Here is a 22,508-nt window from a genome sequence, read left to right on the forward strand (position 1 = left end):
CTCAAAAAATGATTTTTTTAGCCCACAATTTTTTATTTTCAGAAGGGTAACAGGAGAGATTGGACCCCAAAAGTTGTTGTACAGTTTGTCCTGAGTACGCTGGTACCCCATATGTGGGGGGGAACCACTGTTTGGGCACACGTCAGGGCTTGGAAGGGAAGTAGTGAGGTATTGAAATGCTGACTTGATGGAATGGTCTGCAGGCATCATGTTACGTTTTCAGAGCCCCTGATGTGCCTAAACAGTAGAAACCCCCCACAATTGACCCCATTTTGGAAACTAGACCCCCCAAGGAACTTATCTAGATGAGTGGTGAGCACTTTGAACCCCCGAGTGCTTCACAGAAGTTTATAACGCAGAGCCATGAAAATAAAAAATCATTTTTTTTCCATAAAAATAATTATTTTAGCCCCCAATTTTTTATTTTCCCAAGGGTAACAGGGGAAATTAGACCCCAAAAGGTGTTGTTCAATTTTTCCTGAGTATGCTGATACCCCATATGTGGGGGTAAACCACTGTTTGGGCACATTTCGGGGCTCGGAATGGAGGGAGCGCTGTTTGACTTTTAAAACGCAAAATTGGCTGGAATAAATGGTGGCGCCATGTCGCGTTCGGAGACCCTGTGATGTGCCTAAACAGTGGAAACCCCTCAATTCTAACTCCAACCCTAAACCCAACACACCCCTAACCCTAATCCCAACCTTAATAATCCTAACCACAACCCTAACCCCAACACACCCCTAACCCTAATCCCAACTCTAAACCTAACTACAAGCCTAACCCTAATCCCAACCCCAACCCACCCCTAACCTTAACCCTAATTCCAACCCTAGCCAGCCGGTGTGGGGGGGGGTTAAATTAGTGTCTCCAGCCATGTCCGATGCTACTGCAGCATCGGCCATGGCTGGATTGTAATATTTCATCAAATTTAATTGATGAAATATTACTTTCGCTCTGATTGGCTGTTGAAAGTGAAACAGCCAATCAGAGCGATCGTAGCCATGTGGGGGCTAAGCCACCCCTCCTGTGGTGAAGCATAAAGAGTCCTTTGTGTGCGGGTCGGGTGACCTTTCATTAACCCCTGCAGGGGGGCTATTTACTGTATAGCATGACGCCTACGGGGGCGTCATGGGTCGTTTGGGCACGGCTTTTCATGACGCCTACGTAGGCGTCATGGGTCGTGAAGGGGTTAATAGGCTCCATTCTTTTTACCATAAAATCTATATATATATATATATATATATATATATATATATATATATATATATATAAAATATTGAATGTATGCGTGTATCACCAACCAATCACAAAGCAGCTTTCATTTCACCAGAGCTGTTTAAAAGAAGATGAGTTGTGATTGGTTGCAAGGAAAACTGTTGCTCATAGCAACCAATCACTAAGCATCTTTCATTTCATCAGAGCTGTTTAAAAGAACTTGAGCTGTGATTGGTTGCTATGAGCAACAGTTTTCCCACTCCACGACAACACCTCAGCAGACACTGACCGGGTGAGAGAAATAGCATCCCCGGGAACATAAGTGCCCAGCCATTGTCTGCCCCTCAGAAAGGAGCAGAGAGCACATGACAAATGAATCACCCCCTCCCATGCCCATATACCCATCACACATCCTCAATCCCATAGGCACATCTTCCCTCTTAAAGGGATCTCCGGTATGCAAGTTAGGGTAAATCCCTCAGCGCTCTGATTCTGACACCAGGCCTCTCTTAAATGGGATCCCCAGTATTGAAGTTAGGACCGTTCCACTAAGTACTCCACATGGGGTTTTTTGCCTTCCTCTGGATCAACATGTTAGGGCAAGTTAGGATAGGATATGGGTTGAACTAGATGGACTTAAAGTCTCCCTTCAACCTTAATAACTATGTTACTATGTTACTATGTTACTCTAGTTCTGACCCCAGGCTGACGGGATGATGTGGGATATTAGGGGTAGTAGTTCAGTGCCTCTGGCTGACAGGATGATGTGGGATATTAAGTGGAGCAATCTGGTGGCTCTGTCTGACGGGATGATGTGGGATATTAATGGTAGTAGTCCGATGGCTGTGACGGGATGATGTGGGATATTAGGGGTAGTAGTCCGGTGGCTCTGGCTGACGGAATGATGTGGGATATTATAGTGAATGTGGCTATGCGGAGTGGACGGGGCTATACACTCAGCTATATTATATACAGTGGGGCAAAAAAGTATTTAGTCAGTCAGCAATAGTGCAAGTTCCACCACTTAAAAAGATGAGAGGCGTCTGTAATTTACATCATAGGTAGACCTCAACTATGGGAGACAAACTGAGAAAAAAAAATCCAGAAAATCACATTGTCTGTTTTTTTTTCATTTTATTTGCATATTATGGTGGAAAATAAGTATTTGGTCAGAAACAAAATTTCATCTCAATACTTTGTGATATATCCTTTGTTGGCAATGACAGAGGTCAAACGTTTTCTGTAAGTCTTCACAAGGTTGCCACACACTGTTGTTGGTATGTTGGCCCATTCCTCCATGCAGATCTCCTCTAGAGCAGTGATGTTTTTGGCTTTTCGCTTGGCAACACGGACTTTCAACTCCCTCCAAAGGTTTTCTATAGGGTTGAGATCTGGAGACTGGCTAGGTCACTCCAGGACCTTGAAATGCTTCTTACGAAGCCACTCCTTCGTTGCCCTGGCGGTGTGCTTTGAATCATTGTCATGTTGAAAGACCCAGCCACGTTTCATCTTCAATGCCCTTGCTGATGGAAGGAGGTTTGCACTCAAAATCTCACGATACATGGCCCCATTCATTCTTTCATGTACCCGGATCAGTCGTCCTGGCCCCTTTGCAGAGAAACAGCCCAAAAGCATGATGTTTCCACCACCATGCTTTACAGTAGGTATGGTGTTTGATGGATGCAACTCAGTATTCTTTTTCCTCCAAACACGACAAGTTGTGTTTCTACCAAACAGTTCTAGTTTGGTTTCATCAGACCATAGGACATTCTCCCAAAACTCCTCTGGATCATCCAAATGCTCTCTAGCAAACTTCAGACGGGCCCGGACATGTACAGGCTTAAGCAGTGGGACACGTCTGGCACTGCAGGATCTGAGTCCATGGTGGTGTAGTGTGTTACTTATGGTAGGCCTTGTTACATTGGTCCCAGCTCTCTGCAGTTCATTCACTAGGTCCCCCCGCGTGGTTCGGGGATTTTTGCTCACCGTTGTTGTGATCATTCTGACCCCACGGGGTGGGATTTTGCGTGGAGCACCAGATCGAGGGAGATTATCAGTGGTCTTGTATGTCTTCCATTTTCTAATTATTGCTCCCACAGTTGATTTCTTCACTCCAAGCTGGTTGGCTATTGCAGATTCAGTCTTCCCAGCCTGGTGCAGGGCTACAATTTTGTTTCTGGTGTCCTTTGACAGCTCTTTGGTCTTCACCATAGTGGAGTTTGGAGTCAGACTGTTTGAGGGTGTGCACAGGTGTCTTTTTATACTGATAACAAGTTTAAACAGGTGCCATTACTACAGGTAATGAGTGGAGGAAAGAGGAGACTCTTAAAGAAGTTACAGGTCTGTGAGAGCCAGAAATCTTTATTGCTTGTTTCTGACCAAATACTTATTTTCCACCATAATATGCAAATAAAATGAAAAAAAAACAGACAATGTGATTTTCTGGATTTTTTTTTCTCAGTTTGTCTCCCATAGTTGAGGTCTACCTATGATGTAAATTACAGACGCCTCTCATCTTTTTAAGTGGTGGAACTTGCACTATTGCTGACTGACTAAATACTTTTTTTCCCCACTGTGTGTATATATATATATATATATATATATATATATATATATATATATATATATATATCTCATTATAATTTGTTATAGCTAACCGTAGTTAGTTACTATGCCTGGGCAACGCCGGGCTCTTCACCTAGTGTACTAATAAAAGGGAACACAAATTGCAAGTGGGGGTGAAACTGAACAAAAAACAGTAATTCCAAAGCTATTTTGAGTGGTTGCTTTTATAATATTTACACTTTTAGATAAAACATATCCTGTTAACTTTGTTCTATAGGTCCATACAGGTAAAGTGATGCTAAATTCATCAAGGTATTTTTTTGCGACTTAAAAAAAATCTAAAAACTTAAAATGAAAGTTTGGCTCTAGTTGCTACCTTCTGAATGCCATATGTAGTGCAGCGGTAGCACCGTACGCAGTGATGAGGCAGTGACTCACAAAGTTCAAACATAAAACGTCTTTAATGTGTTTCCTCACAGCAATAAAGGGCCCACTTCACACAAGTGCATATAACTTCAGTGCATAATTAGTGTCCGTTTCACCATTTGCAATCACATATTATATGGCTTCCGTCCGTTGTACAGACACTACACACGCCAGCCTCTTCTGACTAGTTCCTGTGGGTGTCTGCGCGCCATATCAAAGTCTCTATTCACGCAGAATTACATGTTCCAGGCACTACACACGCCAGTCCTCCTCTAACTAGTTCCCATGGGTGTCCTGCACCGCTGTATCACAGTTGCTACTCACAACCATACACAGACTTTGACACCCTCCGGGTCGCAGCCGGGCACCATATCCACCTGTTTGCAGCTGTTACACACACCAGTCATCCTTTGGGCACAGGACAGTCTAACCTCCGGTTCACCTCTGGGTACAAGACCTGTCCACATCCGCGAACAGTCACCGTGGATGGCAGCACCGCTGTGTATGCTGTGGGGTGCATGCCTCACTCTGGCCCTGACACACCTGAGACTTTCACCAGACTCACTAACCCTTTCCTGCAGGGCTTTTAACATAGAAACCTGTGACCTTCAGCCACATCGGAAACCCAGACTGGAAATGAAACGGTCTGCATCACTAACATACTGCAGTCAGTTTCAAAACACCCATTCCAGAACAGGTTTTCCCTACATCTGCCTTGGACACTAACATGTCCAAGACTAACCTAATTTATTATTACATTTAACCTGCATTGCAGTCACAGCTATGCCCGTGACTGCCGTGCACACCTATGGCCTTCATTCACCTGGGGAGACCGTACAAGAAGAAATGCACAGAGCAAGACAGGGAGGGGGGAGCAGGTGAATAAGCCCCGCCCAGCGGACCGGACAGCGGCAGATTACATACATCTGAACCAATATAAAAAAGGTATTTATGCATGAAAGGTGTGGGGTCAGGGGGAAGCAAAAGTACTAAGAGAATCCTTATGTGACACACAACTGAATGATATCATTATATGATATCTCAAAAAAGGGGTGACAGATTCTCTTTAAGTGTGAGGATGAATAGAAAGAAGAAACAAAGCAAGGAAGAGGTATGGAGGTAAGAAGGAAGAAAGAGAAAATAAGAAAAAGGGAAGATGGATGGAGGGAGATAATGAGAAAGGAAAGAAGAAATGAAGTATGGAAAGATGGACGAATGGATAGAAGGGGAGAAGGAAGTAAAAAAAGAATAGGAAGGGAAGATGATTAAAGGGGTGCTGGGAGGAACAGGGAAGGAAATAGGGAAAAGAGGTATGAAAATGAAAGAAAAGAATAATGAAATGAAGGATGAGGATTAGAGTGCTAAAAGAGAGGAGAAAGGGAGGGAGGAAGGAAAGAAGAAAGTAGGGAAGGATGGAGGAAGTAAGAGAAAGTGTGAAAGGAGGAAGGGAGGAATGGAGTAGAAAAGGAAGGAAATAATGAGGGACAGATTAAAGGATGGCAGGAATTAGGGAAGAGAGGAAGGAAGGAAGGAGTTTGGGTATGTAAGTGGCTTTTGCCATCACTGTCCCTCTGTTTTACAAGCGGCACAGACACAGCCAGGACTACATAGACCACTCTTTGCTTGCAGTTAAGGGTAGGGGACAAGAATAGACTACACAGTCCCAGAACAATCACCTCATTCTCATTTTCCCATGGCTGTTGGTAACTACTTATAAAATACAAATCGCACAATGCTGGAGGTAAGGTCCCACCTTGAGAAGGTCATAGTTTTGAATTCCATTCTTTCCCACATCTGGATCAATGGCTGATGGGACAGAGAACCTAGAATTTACGGCTGTGTTTTCTGGAATGGAGATATTGATGACCGTAGATGGGAACAGAGGAGCATTGTCATTAATGTCTTCGATCAAGAAGCGGATTTTGACCAATCTGAAGACTTCATCTGGAAGAACAGCCACTTCCACCTCATAGAAGCATTTATTTTCTGTAAAGACACCAGAACAAAGCTTTTCCCGGTCTATACGATTCGAGGTGGTGAAGATCTCACCAGTGTTCTCTTCAACTCGGACCAGGGGAACATCTCCAGTCTTGTAGACCAGTTTGAACTGAAGTGGGGTGGAGAGAGCTATGTCAGGGTCCAACGTCAGATTAAGGTCTCTCAGCAAGTTTCCAATGGATATGTTTTCACCCTGTTCTTCTCTTATAATGTAATTCTTTTCCTGAGCACCAGACTCGTATACGATACAGGCTATTAAAACTGCCAAGACGTACGTTGCAGATAGCAAGTCCATCTCCAGAATGATTCTTCAAATGCTGGACCTAGGAGAAACATAGAAGAGATCAAACAATGCTACAGAAAAGGGGAAATACAATGACTATAGGGACAACTTTTATAGATCTGATAAACATAAATTGATTAGTCTAAAGCTGGAGTCACACATAGCGATCTCGCTAGCGAGATCGCTGCTGAGTCACAAGTTTTGTGACACAACAGCGATCTCACCAGCGAGATCGCTGTGTGTGACAGCGATCAGCAACCGGCCCCCCTGCCGGTATCGCAGCAGGAAAGGCCAGGACTTTTTTTTGGTCGCTGGTCTCCCGCTGGCCACCACGCATCGCTGCGTGTGACAGGCGGGAGACCAGCGATCTGCTGGTAACTAATGTACACATCGGGTATCCATGATGCAGGGAGCTGGTAACTAATGTACACATTGGGTATCTAGGGACGCACGTCCCTTAGATACCCGATGTGTACATTAGTTACCAGCTTCCTGCATCAGCGTGCTGGTAACGTGCACAGCGACGCCGCGCGCGCTGCGTCGCTGTGCTGATCGCTGCTGAAGCTGTCTGTTTGACAGCTCACCAGCAATCACATAGCGATTCACCAGCGATTCTGACACATTAATATAGTTGTCAGGATCGCTGGTGAGTCGCTATGTGTGACTCCAGCCTAAGTTTATAGTGTTCATACAATTGTATCTGGCTAATTAGTCACCAACATGTCAAGAGATTTCTATCCTGCATTTGTACGCTTAAGTGGTCACAGTCACTTCAACAAACTTTGCATAAATCAAAAGTACAAATTTAAGAAACTTTGTAGTAAATTACCAAAGAAATGCGTTTCTTTCTTCATTTTCTGGAGGAAGCCTTTCTTTTCTCTCCCTCTAAACTCATAAATCACTCTGATAAAATTCTATCGGATCACTGTAGAATCAGATTACAGCTGCCAATTGAAGTCTATAGAGGATGAAGAGGAGACTGCTACTTTCTAGTAAGTAAAACCAAGAACTGGTATCACAGCTACACTGCTTATAAGACTGTTCTATAAGACCCTACACATGCTGCTGCTTTCTACTATGCTGTCTCACCTTGGTTCTAGATTAACACCTTCACTGCCCAGTAACATATTGTTCTTTATGTTGATCTTTTCTTGTACATGTTTTATCTCAATCAAGTGAAGGATTCACAGCTACACTGCTCAATACTGCTGAAAAATGCCTTTTATACTGCTTCTTTTCTATATATGCTACATAGGAACAGGACAGCAGGAGTTCGTCATGACTAAGTGTACCTTGTTTAGGAGACATCATAGTAGCTAGTCTACACTCACTAGCTCAGAGAGAACTGACAATTATATAGAGAGCCTGCAGAGGTGAAAAACAATGAAAATTTTATGATGCAAGTCACATAATGGCCAGAAAAGGGTGTCATTTCTTATGTACAGACACGGCATCTTGTCCTGAAAGGCTAGCAAACAAAAAACAAGTATGTTGCAGGATGCTAGTGAGGAGATCAAACATGAGGGTAAAAATATTAACAGACCTGTCCTGGGTCTGCGCCACTGTCGGACACAGAGACAAGAGGGCCCATGTGCAAGAACAACATATGGGCTATTTGTAGCCATATAGCTCAGGATAATGCACAATTCCAAATGCTTTTGAGACAGAAATGGGCCCCCTTACCTCTTGGGCCCTTGTGCAGCTACATAGGTTCTACCAATGATATACGTACGATATGATACACTTTATTGATTCCAAGGGAAAGTGTCCGCCCCTGGTCTTTGCTCTGTTCCCTTCCCCCTGGCCAGCTAAACTTCCTTGTGATCCACATCAGGCTTTGCAAGTGGGAAAATGTGTTCCCATCTGATCACATTGATGGTGAAGGCAAATTCAATGTCTCCTACTAGTGGCCATAATTAGAACTGCACCTGTTCTCCACTTTTAGACCCTTATTATTATTATTTATTATTATTATTTATTGTTATAGCGCCATTTATTCCATGGCGCTTTACATGTGAGGGGGGTATACATAAAAACAAGTACAATAATCTTAAACAATACAAGTCATAACTGGTACAGGAGGAGAGAGGACCCTGCCCGCGAGGGCTCACAATCTTCAAGGGATGGGTGATAATACAGTAGGCGAGGGTAGAGCTGGTCGTGCAGCGGTTTGGTCGATCGGTGGTTACTGCAGGTTATAGGCTTGTCGGAAGAGGTGGGTCTTCAGGCTCTTTTTGAAGGTTTCGATGGTAGGTGAGAGTCTGATATGTTGTGGTAGAGAGTTCCAGAGTAGGGGTGATGCGCGAGAGAAATCTTGTATGCGATTGTGGGAAGAGGAGATAAGAGGGGAGTAGAGAAGGAGATCTTGTGAGGATCGGAGGTTGCGTGCAGGAAAGTACCGGGAGACGAGGTCACAGATGTATGGAGGAGACAAGTTGTGGATGGCTTTGTATGTCATGGTTAGGGTTTTGTAATGGAGTCTCTGGGCAATTGGGAGCCAGTGAAGGGATTGACAGAGGGGAGAAGCTGGGGAATAGCGGGGGGACAGGTGGATTAGTCGGGCAGCAGAGTTTAGAATAGATTGGAGGGGTGCGAGAGTGTTTGAGGGGAGGCCGCAGAGCATGAGGTTGCAGTAGTCAAGGCGAGAGATGATGAGGGCATGGACTAGGGTTTTTGCAGATTCTTGGGTGAGGAATGAACGGATGCGTGAAATATTTTTGAGTTGAAGTCGGCAGGAAGTGGAAAGGGTTTGGATATGTGGTTTGAAGGAGAGATCAGCATCAAGGATTACTCCGAGGCAGCGAGCTTGTGGGACTGGGGAGAGTGGGCAGTCATTTACTGTAATTGATAGGTTCGTAGGGGGGGTCACGTGAGATGGGGGAAAGATGATGAATTCTGTTTTGTCCATGTTGAGTTTCAGATATCTAGTGGAGAAGAAGGATGTAATAGTGGACAGACATTGAGGGATTCTGGTTAGTAGGGAGGTGATATCTGGTCCAGAGATGTAGATCTGTGTGTCATCAGCATAAAGATGATACTGAAAGCCATGAGATTCTATGAGCTGTCCCAGGCCAAAGGTGTAAATAGAGAACAGCAGGGGCCCTAGGACTGAACCTTGTGGGACTCCGACAGATAGGGGGCGAGGTGAGGAGGTGGTGTGTGAGTGGGAGACGCTGAATGTCCGGTCTGTTAGGTATGACCCTTGTGATGTTTATGCCTCGGATCACACGTTTATATCTTTTTCAGGTTTTATTTCTGAAGATAAAATATTGGAGTACATCCTGGTCTGCGATGGCAGCTCCGCAGTTCTCTTCCAGTGATTTAGTCTCTCGATCGGATGCAGATTTATCATGTAGACCCCATTTCTAATAGACTCGCTCTTAGAAAAACAGGTTTATGGACATCAACTCCAGAACTGATATTGTCAGGAATAATTGACTATAATGAGCAGGAAATTATGGTATCAGTAATTATAGCAGAACCGCATATATGGCGGATACAGTGCGACTCAGCAATTAGCACGGCTCGTAGCGTTACGTTTCCATGATGGAAATGCAATTAGAAGATGAGGCGCAGAATATTCGGCTTCTTAAAGGATTGGACCTAATTTCTACAAAAACAGTTTTAACCCCTTAATGGATGTCAATGATTTTTTTCTATGCTTTCGAATAAACGGTGCATGGATAATTTGTATCACAAGGTGAAGGTTTAAGAAAGACTCATGAGTGCCAACGGGAGCGACCTCCGACGCCACCATGGGGGCGCTCAGTGGACGCTTGCTGCACGGAAAGAGAACAACGGAGATCTGGTTGCAATGGTCGCTCTAGTCAGAGATTTCCAATGTAAAATCAGAAATAAACATCTTCTATGGGGATTATTCAGAATAATTCGGAGCCCCCTGAGGCGCCATGTCCCCATACACACGTCGGATCATTTTACCAGGCGCTCAGTGTGTCTGCCCACTGCAGCGGACGGGGGGATTTAATTTCATGCCCGGAGACAGACTGGCACTCATCGTGTAAAGCCGCAACCAGCAGCAATTTCTACAGATTTAATAAGAAAAATGTGACTCTGGTTACAGTGGAAACGAGAGAAAACAAAAAATCTACAGATAATTCTGGGAGCCGCCGCCATGGAAATGTGATCCCTTAGCGGGCACCGAATCTAAAGAGCGAGGACGGAAATACAGCGACGAATATTCATCATAGGGATGGACGCAGCAAACGTCAGAAACGTAAACCCCACTACCTGTACCATATGTTATATGGAGATTTACATCGGACTGCAGGCAACGCCTACTACGTTATCTGTGCTCAGAAAGTTATCACTGAGACATCTGTGGTGTTACATAGGACTGCAGGTGACATCTACTACCTTATCTGTACTCAGAGATCTATCACTGTGTTATCTGTGGTGTTACATAGGACTGCAAGTTACATCTACTACATTATCTGTAATCAGAGAGCTATCACTGTGTTATCTGTGGTGTTACATAGGACTACAGGTGACACCTACTACATTATCTGTACTCAGAGAATGATCGCTGTATTATCTGTGGTGTTACATGGGGCTGCAGGTGACATCTACTACATTATCTGTACTCAGAGAATGATCGCTGTATTATCTGTGGTGTTACATAGGACTGCAGGTGACATCTATTACCTTATCTGTACTCAGAGTTATCACTGTTATCTGTGTTGTTACATAAGACTGCAAGTGACATCTACTACATTATCTGAACTCAGCTCTATCACTGTGTTATCTGTGGTGTTACATAGGACTGCAAGTTACATCTACTACATTATCTGTAATCAGAGAGTTATCACTGTGTTATCTGTGGTGTTACATAGGACTACAGGTGACACCTACTACATTATCTGAACTCATAGAATGATCGCTGTATTATCTGTGATGTTACATGGGGCTGCAGGTATGGTTTAATGGGGGTCTAAGCAGAAGACCCTAAGCAGTCACTCAGCGGATGACTTTGCGTTTCTCTGTAGAAGGTTCAGACATGTAATTATCCAGCCCATGAGAACCTGGATCAGTGGTGATGAGCGCAGCCGCTGTTGATTAGTACTCCAGTAAAGGAGCCCGGGCTCTTATGTCATTACCTGCTCTCTGCCACTTCTGGGCAATTTATCACTTTCACCTGGGATCCTACAGATCGTGACATGATGCAGAGTCTGGAAATCAGATCCATTCGTAGAAAATACGTTTATTTCATCAGCCAACACATGAGTTTCTGCCACATGTGAATGCCCCCTGTACAACCACAATCCAAGACTGCACGTCACCTACAGGACATTAAAGCAGTTTTTAATGTTGAAACGTATCACGGTATGAATATTTTTGCAATTGTTATAGTAGCCCTCACTCCACTTTCTAAGTTTCTGGGATATAGTCTATGGCCAGTGAGATGAGAAGAAATACGAAGGCATGTGACATTATGTGATTTCCAGCAATCTCCAGGGATGTCCTGCAGTGTTTGTATATTTATAGGCTTCATAAATATCAGTATTTCACATATAAACGCACGTGTTTCATACACAACAGTGTGTCCACAGGATTTAAGAAAGATAATTATCACACCCTCATCAGCTCCGTGAACCCAGCTTACAGCCCTCGGACCAAGGTTAGTCAATAGTTCTGCTCAGATGACGTTTGTATCGTGGACAGAATATCTGCGGGAAAATGCGCGCGAGACTTCTGTACATCACAGATGAGACTCGCCCATATAAGTCAGGGGCGCACGGAAAGAATGGATCGGACACGCACTAACCATATAGTGTCTGATTTGGAATTCTTTTACGTGAGAAACTTCATTAGGTAAAATTTTAGTAATGGTAGATGTATAAAAACGGGCGCCATGTGGATGACGATACAGATGAACACTGCAGATATTTTTTATATCCTCATGTGAATTGAGCCCTTACCGTGAGATTTGGTAGGCATAAACACATTAACCCCTTCCTTTGTTTAACACAACCGATACTTTGTAGTTCTCCAGTGCATCTAAAAAGCACACAAAAAAATATGAAAATAACTTTTTGAAAAAGTTCTAAAAAGAAGCTGCAGATTGAAGAGACTGAAGCTTTTCAACCAAAACTATAGCCCCCGATTCATCAAGACGGGTTGCGCTGGGGTAAAATGTGCCAAATTCATCAAGAATCGAGCATCTCTAATGAATTTGCCAGATTTTAACTTCCGATTCGTCTCAGTCCGAAATACATGCCAGTCACAGACCGGTGGAGATTTTGGCACAATTTTCACCCCCTTGTGGTGTAGATTATGGAAATTTGTCGGGTGTGATTGGCTACGCCCCATGCCACTCGAACTCCCTAAGTTAAGCTTTTAAAAGTTGCCAGAGTTGGCAAGGACTGGCACAAAGATGCCAAAAGTCACAGGTTTAATAATCAGGCCCAAAGTGTCTAGACGATAAAAAGACTCTGTTCCATTGATTTGAATTGGGTCGTTTCCACAATGAGAACGTGGATTTCTCAAGCCCCATTCCGATGTATAGGACTGTTGAATATATAACCTGCAACAAATCTGCAGTGTGTGAATTCACCCTTCACCAAATAATTCAGCTCTGCTACATCTTTACTTTTAACATATGGAGTGTAATCGCATGTAAATAACTTTGGCCTAATGTGTTTAGTAGATGCCTCCTAACAGGTGCGATGGGGACACAGGACTGGGCCGCGCTGTCCTTACTGTGACGACCTGAGAATCTGACTTCACTGCAATCACAATGAATCATCCAAAGCGCAAGAAACCGCACATGTGCCGGACGAATATTCCCTAAGAAAGAAGCAACCACAGAGATGTGATCACCACCGGGCACCAAGTCAGGTCTGCCGCCGATTAGCATAGGAAATGTTCATTACAATTCATCACCGAGCGCAAAATGACTGCACTGCATCAACCAAACCAGATTATGTATGGAGCAGAGCCGAGGCAGACACTCTGGATAAAAATGTATGGTGTTACATAGGACTGCAAGTTAGATCTACTACATTATCTGTATACAGAGAGTTATTACTGTCTTATCTGTGATGTTACATAGGACTGCAGGTGACATCTACTACATGATCTGTACTCAGAGAGTTATCACTGTGTTATCTGTGGTGTTACATAGGACTGCAGGTGACATCTACTACATTATCTGTACTCAGAGTTATCACTGTGTTATCTGTGGTGTTACATAGGACTGCAGGTGACATCTACTACATTATCTGTACTCAGAGTTATCACTGTGTTATCTGTAGTGTTACATAGGACTGCAGGTAACATCTACTACATGATCTGTACTCAGAGAGTTATCACTGTGTTATCTGTGGTGTTACATAGGACTGCAGGTGACATCTACTACATTATCTGTACTCAGAGTTATCACTGTGTTATCTGTAGTGTTACATAGGACTGCAGGTAACATCTACTACATGATCTGTACTCAGAGTTATCACTGTGTTATCTGTGGTGTTACATAGGACTGCAGGTGACATCTACTACATTATCTGTACTCAGAGTTATCACTGTGTTATCTGTGGTGTTACATAGGACTGCAGGTGACATCTACTACATTATCTGTACTCAGAGTTATCACTGTGTTATCTGTAGTGTTACATAGGACTGCAGGTAACATCTACTACATGATCTGTACTCAGAGAGTTATCACTGTGTTATCTGTGGTGTTACATAGGACTGCAGGTGACATCTACTACATTATCTGTACTCAGAGAGTTATCACTGTGTTATCTGTGGTGTTACATAGGACTGCAGGTGACATCTACTACATTATCTGTACTCAGAGTTATCACTGTGTTATCTGTAGTGTTACATAGGACTGCAGGTAACATCTACTACATGATCTGTACTCAGAGAGTTATCACTGTGTTATCTGTAGTGTTACATAGGACTGCAGGTAACATCTACTACATGATCTGTACTCAGAGAGTTATCACTGTGTTATCTGTAGTGTTACATAGGACTGCAGGTAACATCTACTACATGATCTGTACTCAGAGAGTTATCACTGTGTTATCTGTGGTGTTACATAGGACTGCAGGTGAAATAATACAAATATTCAAACTGAATCCAACAGGAAATATCCTAGAACTTCACTTAGAGATAATTGCAGGAATCTGCTCAAATTGTTACGTTGGTTTGTTTCATCATTGTTGCTAAGTAACAGACGTATGGTAGCCCCTTCCATGAAGACCGCCCAGTGCAGTAAAGAGGTTCCCCGACACTACCAGGCCCATTGTGTGGGACTCTTCAGCACTTCTTCCGCGGCTTAGAGAAAGGCACTCGTTTGTTTCCCACTCATTTTCTGTCCTAAGAAAGGAGAAATGACCCAGAAATCTCAGCCCCTGAGTCGACCTCTTGTGGGAAGCCTTGTGAATTGGTTTTTAAATTTTCATGATCATTGGCAACATAACCACTAATGGCTGCCAACTCAGGGCACTGATGAGTGGGCAGCCAGCTCTCCGCAGCCCTCATACGGACAATGATCTTATGCGGGTCTGCCATCTCTGTGTCTTCACTGTAGTACTGGAATTCTCCCCATGCACAAGGAGGTGCCGGATGAGCAAAGCTATAAGTGCTGAGGACAGAGAGAACAGAACGGTCTCATATATCATTAGCAGAGATGTCTCCATCATCAGATCTCCACATTCCTGAATAACCGTTTACAGAGCTCGTTAGGCCTCTGCTGATCCAATCCAAAAGTCTCACATGGACGCCCACTTTGTGGCACATTCTCATAAGCAAGTAAGGGGGATTTTTGGGCCCTATGAACCAGGGAGCTCAGGATGAACAGGGCTATAGGTCCCATCCCCATAATGCTGCAGAGCACTGGATTGTGGGAAGACACATACAGTGTGAGATGAATCCATCTGTACATATATTCTAAGCCCCCCGCTTGGAAAATTCCTTTAAGTTCAATTCCAAACACGCTGTGACCGCCTTACAATGCAAGAAATAGTAAAATGTCATGTTTCTCAGCTGTAATTCTCTGGGTTTCAGTGATAATCCGCGAATAAGAGATATAAAGTGCCTGACATTTCCTTTACAGATACAACTTAATATTCAACAACTGAGAAAAACGGCAATAATGAAATGGCCAAATGTATCAGCCTGATTAGAAGGGTTACCAGCGTGAATCACGAGGCCGTGTCCAGAGCAAAGCGCAGGCAGCAAATGGCTGTAAAGGGGGAACGTAGGGCCCCGTTACACATAACCATGTCCCAGCGATCCCACCAACGATCCGACGTGGATGGGATCGCTGGGACATAGTTAGCTGATCGCTGGTGAGCTATCACATAGACAGCCCCTCCAGCGATCAGGACCAGCGAGCAAGCTGGTTTCCAACGTAAATATCGGGTAACTAAGAGCCGCGCGACTCTTGGATACCCGCTGTTTACCCTAGATACCAGCGTGCCCTGGTATCTAGGGTAAACAGCGGGTATCCAAGAGCTGGACGGCTCTCAGTTACCCGATATTTACGTTGGAAACCAGCGTCGCTGATCACTGGTCTCTCGCTGCCACACGCAGAGATGCGTGCTGGCCAGCAGGAGACCAATGATCAAAAAATGGACCAGGACAATCCTGCACGATCAGCGATACCCAGCAGGGGGGCCGGTCACTGATCCCCGTCACACACAGCGATGTCGCTGGAGAGATCGCTGTGTGCGACAGGTCCCTAAGGAACGTCCTGGAAGAGAGGAAGAATCTTTGGATCAGGGGAGTTTCTGCAACTTTATTATTTACATTGTGTTTTAAAAGGAGTTGTCTCATTACTATAAAATGGGAAGATTGCAAAGTGCTGGAAAAACAAGCAACGTTACCTCTTATTAAAGGGAATCTGTCACCCCTTTTTTTTTATATCATATAATGATATTCTATTGTGTGTCACATAAGGATTCTCTTAGTACTTCTGCTTCCCCCTGACCCCGCACCTTTCATGCATAAATACCTTTTTTATATCAGTTCAGATGTATGTAAACTGCCGCGGTCCGGTCCGCTGGGCGGGGCTTATTCAACTCCTCCCCCCTCCCTGTCTTGCTCTACACAAGAAGAAATGCGCAGAGCAAGACAGGGAGGGGGGAGCAGGTGAATAAGCCCCGCCCAGCGGACCAGACAGCGGCAGTTTACATACATCTGAACCGATATAATCCTGCGGGGTCAGGGGGAAGCAAAAGTACAAAGAGAATCCTTATGTGACACACAACTGAATGATATCATTATATGATATCTCAAAAAAGGGCTGACAGATTCCCTTTGAATAATCCTATGAATTCTTAAGGATGGAGGGATTAGGGTTTGTTAGCTAAGTTACCAGCCACTGCTGCAGGGTAAGAGGTGACCGGTCTACTAGTCAAGGAACACAGCGCTTACATGCGCTCACCCAGAGTTGGACTGGCCCACCAGAGAAACAGACAATCCTCCGGTGGGCCCTGGCTTCTTCTTCAGGAGACCTTGTAGTGGAAATCTTGAGTGGGGGAGAAAGGTGGGCCCTCAGAATCAAATCCTCTGATGGGCCCAATGTTCCTCAGTCTGAGACTGCGCTCGTCAATAGGGTTTCTAAGTGCTGATGTGAAGCGGGACAGATGACTGGATCTGACCTTTAGTGCCCATGTACTCCTCAGATATTACAGAGCCAAAGTTGCCCCTACTTGTAGCCTTAGGGAGCGACCATGGCACTGGTCTGAACGGTCAATCACCAGGAGCACAGTGTACCGGCAAGAAGGAAGCGGAGAGGCGTTACAAAGAGCACAACACCTTTCATAGTGGATGGGAATATTTACTGTTTACAGTCAGAGAAATACAACAATTGCCCAGATTGTTACAATGCATCACACCCCATCATTACAGAAAGAGAAGGAAGAATGAAGGTTTAGCGTAGGCGGGTGTTGTTTGCAGCACCGTGAAATACGCCACAAGTTCAAAAGTGCATGTAGCGGAGCCGAGTTTCTCCATAAGCTGCTTCCTCCGTGCACAGACAATGCAGCGATGGCATAATGGCAGACTCAGCTCTGCTACATTAGTCTGTAGAAGTCCACAAGGTATAAGACAGCAGGCCAGGATAAGACATGAAAGAAAACCTCAGCGGTTAGAAGCATTAAATAATAATAATAATGTTATTTCTAAAGAGCCAACATATTCTGCAGCACTGTACAATAATCGGAGACATGTCCAGACCATGAGGACGTTACAAAGTAACACATAGTTCAGCAGTTACAGGAGGAGCGGGGGTCCTGCTGCTCGCGAGCTGCAATGTATAGGGGTACGTGCCTACGATCAGGAATAGCGGCGTTATGGATGCTGTGTTACAGCACAAGCACAGTGCATGGGATTTATAGTAATCTCGCGCCCACTGTGCATCTAATTGCCATGGCGTAAACTCACCCGCGGTGCGGGTTTACGAGCTGCAGCATGTCAATTTCTTTTGCGGAATTGGATGCGGTAAATTCGCACTGCTCAGTGAGCACATGTGGATTTACCTGCATGATTAGAACGCAGCGCTTTGGATACAGCAAAAATACACTGCGAGCAAAACGCTGCTATATCCTGATCGTGGGGACATAGCCTAAGTAAACAGGTATTAAAAAAGATATTTAAGGGTTTGTACCAAGTTTGGAAGTTAGTTCCGTGTGAATGGGGCACTGTGCTTGGCTATCTCTCGCAGTCCCACGTAAGTGGAATGGAGGTGTGCATGATCGACAACTGCTCCATGCTCACAGGTCCCGATGATGGTGGGAGTACCAGCGGTCGGACCCCCGGTGATCGGGAGGATATCCTCTATCCCTTTAAGTCTGGCTTTAGACTAACAATGCAACCAAGAATATTTCCACTGAAAGCAAACAGAGATTTTTAAAATGGTGCAAATGAAACACAAAGCATTTTAGAAGAAAGTAAGGTCCGATTCCCAAAGATTGGCAATGTGTACATGAAGTGTGAGCTGGCGGAGGAGGCACCACAGTCATGAAGAAGTGCACACTGCTTAGTGACTTTGGTGCACCTTTCATCTGACCTGCGCCACTGCTAGTACATTTCTGTCAGCATTTTACACCATTTTTGTGACCGCGTTCATTCCTGGCCAAGCTTTGCACAGTTTTCAGAAAGTTAGCGGAGCTGACTGGGTTTGGGATAAAAAATGATAAAAGTTGCTCACAAAAAAAATTGCAATATTTCAGTTTTTTCTAGAATTCTCGCAAAAACAAATGTTTGAGGGATTGAGGCCAAATAATCGCTTTCTTTTCTAGAAAAAGGAAGATGCAGCTGCAAGGGCAGCTAAATCACATATGCAACCAGTAACGGCACCCAGGGGCCCAGCAGGTAATAGGGCGCTTAGTCATCTTAATAGTAACTTCCTTCTATAGCTTGCACTGTGACTTTTGGAGCGCGCTCTCTGGAGGAGCAGTGGGCCTGTAATGAGTCTGCTGCAACTTGCAGTTCCCAAGGATTCATCTCTCTGAAAGACTCCTTGTATAAATTCTGTCTCCAAAGTTACAAAGTATCATTCAAGGTGAAGTATCGATTCTCAAACCATTCATATCAGCTATGACCTTGGTTGGTCCACGGTGGTTTTGCATTGATTATAACTACTAATGGAAGACTTTATAAAGTGGACAGGATGCCTCCGGCATTACACAGCTCCGGCCCAAACTCAGAAGTGTATCATAACATGGAGAACATGTGACCAGAACCAGTCATGCATCAGTGACAATTGGATTGAAATCTGGACCCACGACACATCCCTAAAATCAACATCATCTCTAATCCTCCATTACCTACACACCATGACGGACCAAAATCACAGTGTAGTCGCTGACCCCAGTCACTGTGGTGCACACAGCCCATGTCCTCCATAGCACCAGAAAGGGGCACCATTTTTATACACCTACACATATTTGCCTTAGGAACCTAAATTAAATAATAATTTCCATTAGTAACGCATATCGCCCTTGGAACTGGAAAAGTCCCAAGCGAATGCAGCTTTACATATGACTCATGTACAAGACGGAGAACACAAAAAGTTCTACAAAAGTATCTAATAAGTTACTAGACAAAGTTCTTGACACTTTCTTTGACTGCAGGAATTAAACATCTGTGTGGATCATGTCTACAGAAAAGCATCATGGCTTCCTGCGTTGAACGCCTGGTCTGAACCATTAGCGGTAGAGCCGGATCTGGAGTCTAATCCTCTGTAGCAGAATGTATTATTAACCTGCCGCTATTTTCGTCCCATGACTGAATTCAGCACACATTTCATTTTATTTCTCATAATCTGGATGGCACCTCGCCGGCTCATGTTCATGGAGTTACGTGGCGGGAGAGACAACCATCACAGCTGCTTCCTCTATGATGACCTTCTTCTCACCTTACCAAGCGGCAAAAAAAGCCGTCTTGATATTTTAAGATTTATTCAAGCAAAATTGGTAAGTATCGTGCTAAGCACCTAGCAACGCACTGATTAGGATAACACAGATGGTGGCAGATAGACATAGGATACATCGAGGCCTTGTGCAGCAGAAGAATTTATAAAAAATTCAGCGACTGCTAGAAAATTACAATTTCCTTCTACAGATGAAGCTAAAGTCCCACGTGCCTCTCGGGGCCACGGCTCAGGACTTTCTGCATTGGCACTGATGAAGGCACAGACCTACAAGTAGTAGCAGAACTAGAGCTCTCACAGGGTTAAGGATGAAATCTAAGGAATAGAAAGCTGCAACGCCACAATTCTGTAAGAAAAGCGAACAGATGAGTCATTATTGATGTGCGAAGGATGTGAGGTACCAGTAACCAGAAGCTTTATTATATAGATGGCTTTTTATTTTTAGTCTGAATTTACAGAGAAGTAAAAAAAAAAGGAACGGGGGAATAAATATCCTTTGACTAATCAAAAAAACTAAAATTAATGTTAGAAATGTAATGTAATTAAGATAAGAAAAGAAGAAGGAAAAAAAACAGGGTAAGAAGAAGTGGTGGATGAGGAAAATGGGGAAGTGGAAAAAAACAGCAAAAGAGGATCAGAAACAGAAGGACGAAGAAGAGAGGAAGAAAAGGAAGAAGAGGAAATGAAGATCAAGAAAAAGTAGGAGCACAGAACAATAGAGAGAGGAGCAGAAAGACAGTGGAGAAAGGAAAAGGCTAAAAATGCAGAACACAGAGAAAAGAAAGGAGCAGTGGAAAAAAAAGAAACGAGCTGAAGAAAAGGGAAGAAAAGGAGGAAGGAAAAATGGGAGGAGAAATAGGTGGAAAAGTAAGATGAGGGATAAGAGAAAGAGGAGTAAAGAGGATGGAATAAAGAGGAAGGATAAGGAGGGGGAGGAATAGAAGGAGGAGTAAGAAGACAATAATGAGAAAAGGGAAGAAGTGAAGAAGAAAAAGGGGCAGAAAAGGAAGATAAGTAGAATTATGAAAAATGGGAGGGAATGGGGTGGTGAAAATGAAGGAGGAGAAACAGGAGGAGAATGAAAGAAGGCAAAAGAATAGATAAAAGGAAGAGAAAAAGAAGGACATTGAAGGAAAAGTGGAAAATAATATCAAAGAAAATGAAAAAAAGAAAAAATAGGAGCAAGAAAAGAGGAGCAAAAGAAAGGGGAAGAAAGAAAAGAGGAAAAAGAAGGCAAAAAGGGGTGAGAAATTGGAATATTAGTAAGAAGGTAATGGGTAAAGGGTAAGAAGAAAAACAAGAAAGGTGGAAGGGAAAGAAGTGAACTGGGAGAAAAAGGAGGTGCAGGGAAAATAGAGGGAAAAGAAAAGAGGAGATCAAGAGGAGAAGAAAGTGATGGAGCCACATAAGGAGAAGAAGAGAAAGAAGAAAAGAAAGAGAAGGAGGAAAGGTAAGAAGTGAAAGAATGAAAAAAAGAAAAAGAAACATGAGATGGGAATAGAGAATTGGATGGAGGCAAAACAGGGAAAAGAGAAGAGCAAGAAACTGAATAAAAAGAGAAAAAGAAAGAAATAAAAGAGGGTAAGGCGCAGAGGATCAGAGATGAGCGATTTTGTTCGGATACGGTTCCGAATACGATCGGCAGGGAATATTGTTTTTGCAATGTTCGTCAAACACAGCGGAACGTCATTAGAGTCAATGGGAGTAGAAGTTACCGAATATGTTCCGAACCGATCATTAAACATACATTCGGCACAAATATTGTTAGAATATGGCATGAATATGTCAAAATCAGATTCGGGACAAAATCCAAACAAATTCGCACATCTCTACACAGGACGAAAGAGCAGAACAGTAATAAAGGTGAAGTAGTTGTGATTACAGTGTGACGATTAGGAGCAGGCTACGTCCGAGAGTGGACCCTCTGGGTCGCGGATCTGGAGCCCCTGGGGCGAGCACGCCAGGTGAAGACCGACCCCTATACAGGGATCGTTAGGGGCAGGACCACAGGGGACAGAGGAGCGACAGCCGGAACCAAGAGGGACGGCTGGAAGGCAGTAAGGCTATGGGAGATGGACGGAACTTAAGGAACTAGAGCAGGGGTTCCTGGGCGGGAAGGAGGAACAATAGGAGCAGCAGGAAGGGTTATGGAGAGACAGGCGGAGAGGGTCTAACACAGCCGACAGACAGGAGAGACACTGGGGAATGCACAGACAGAGCGGGGAAGGCAGGCAAGGAGGACTGGACAGGAACAGGGACAGAGGCGGAGCAGACGGGTGACAAGGAAAATAGAGAGGACTACAGTGGAACTGTAGCGGCCAGAAAAGTGCAGGAGTACCACACGATCACCAGGCCCCCTCCTCATAGGGAGGACGCCTGAAATATCCTGGAGCCAGGAAGTACGTCCTGAAGCCCCGCCCCTCAGCGACGCCCCCCACCAGAGGAAGAGAGCGGGAGGACGCGCGCCCGCGACCTAAGGCCGGCGCGGGTGCCCGCAGCAGGGCGGAAGGCAGAGCGGCTGTGCACGTGGGCAGGAGCGTGCAGGCAAGGAGACGCTGCGGCGGGCGCCGCCGCTGGAGGGGCATCGGCGGGCACGGCCACCGATGTCACATACAGTAA

The 22,508-nt window shown here is 44.4% G+C and overlaps 1 protein-coding gene across 6 annotated transcripts in view; it reads right to left on the minus strand.

The window, feature by feature from the left end:
* The window catches only part of LOC141101061 (protocadherin-11 X-linked-like), a 1,762,603-nt gene that overhangs the window by 1,589,165 nt on the left and 150,930 nt on the right, over window positions 1-22,508 (minus strand). For all 6 annotated transcript variants that reach the window (XM_073589871.1, XM_073589870.1, XM_073589874.1 and 3 more), the window contains exon 2: window positions 5,960-6,527. In XM_073589871.1, coding sequence (XP_073445972.1) covers window positions 5,960-6,499 — 540 coding nt within the window. In that variant the 5' untranslated portion in view covers window positions 6,500-6,527. The remainder of the gene's footprint in view (window positions 1-5,959; window positions 6,528-22,508) is intronic.

Source organism: Dendrobates tinctorius, unplaced genomic scaffold, assembly GCF_039654945.1.
Source record: "Dendrobates tinctorius isolate UK_male_01 unplaced genomic scaffold, ASM3965494v1 ptg000114l, whole genome shotgun sequence".
Classification (NCBI taxonomy): domain Eukaryota; kingdom Metazoa; phylum Chordata; class Amphibia; order Anura; family Dendrobatidae; genus Dendrobates; species Dendrobates tinctorius.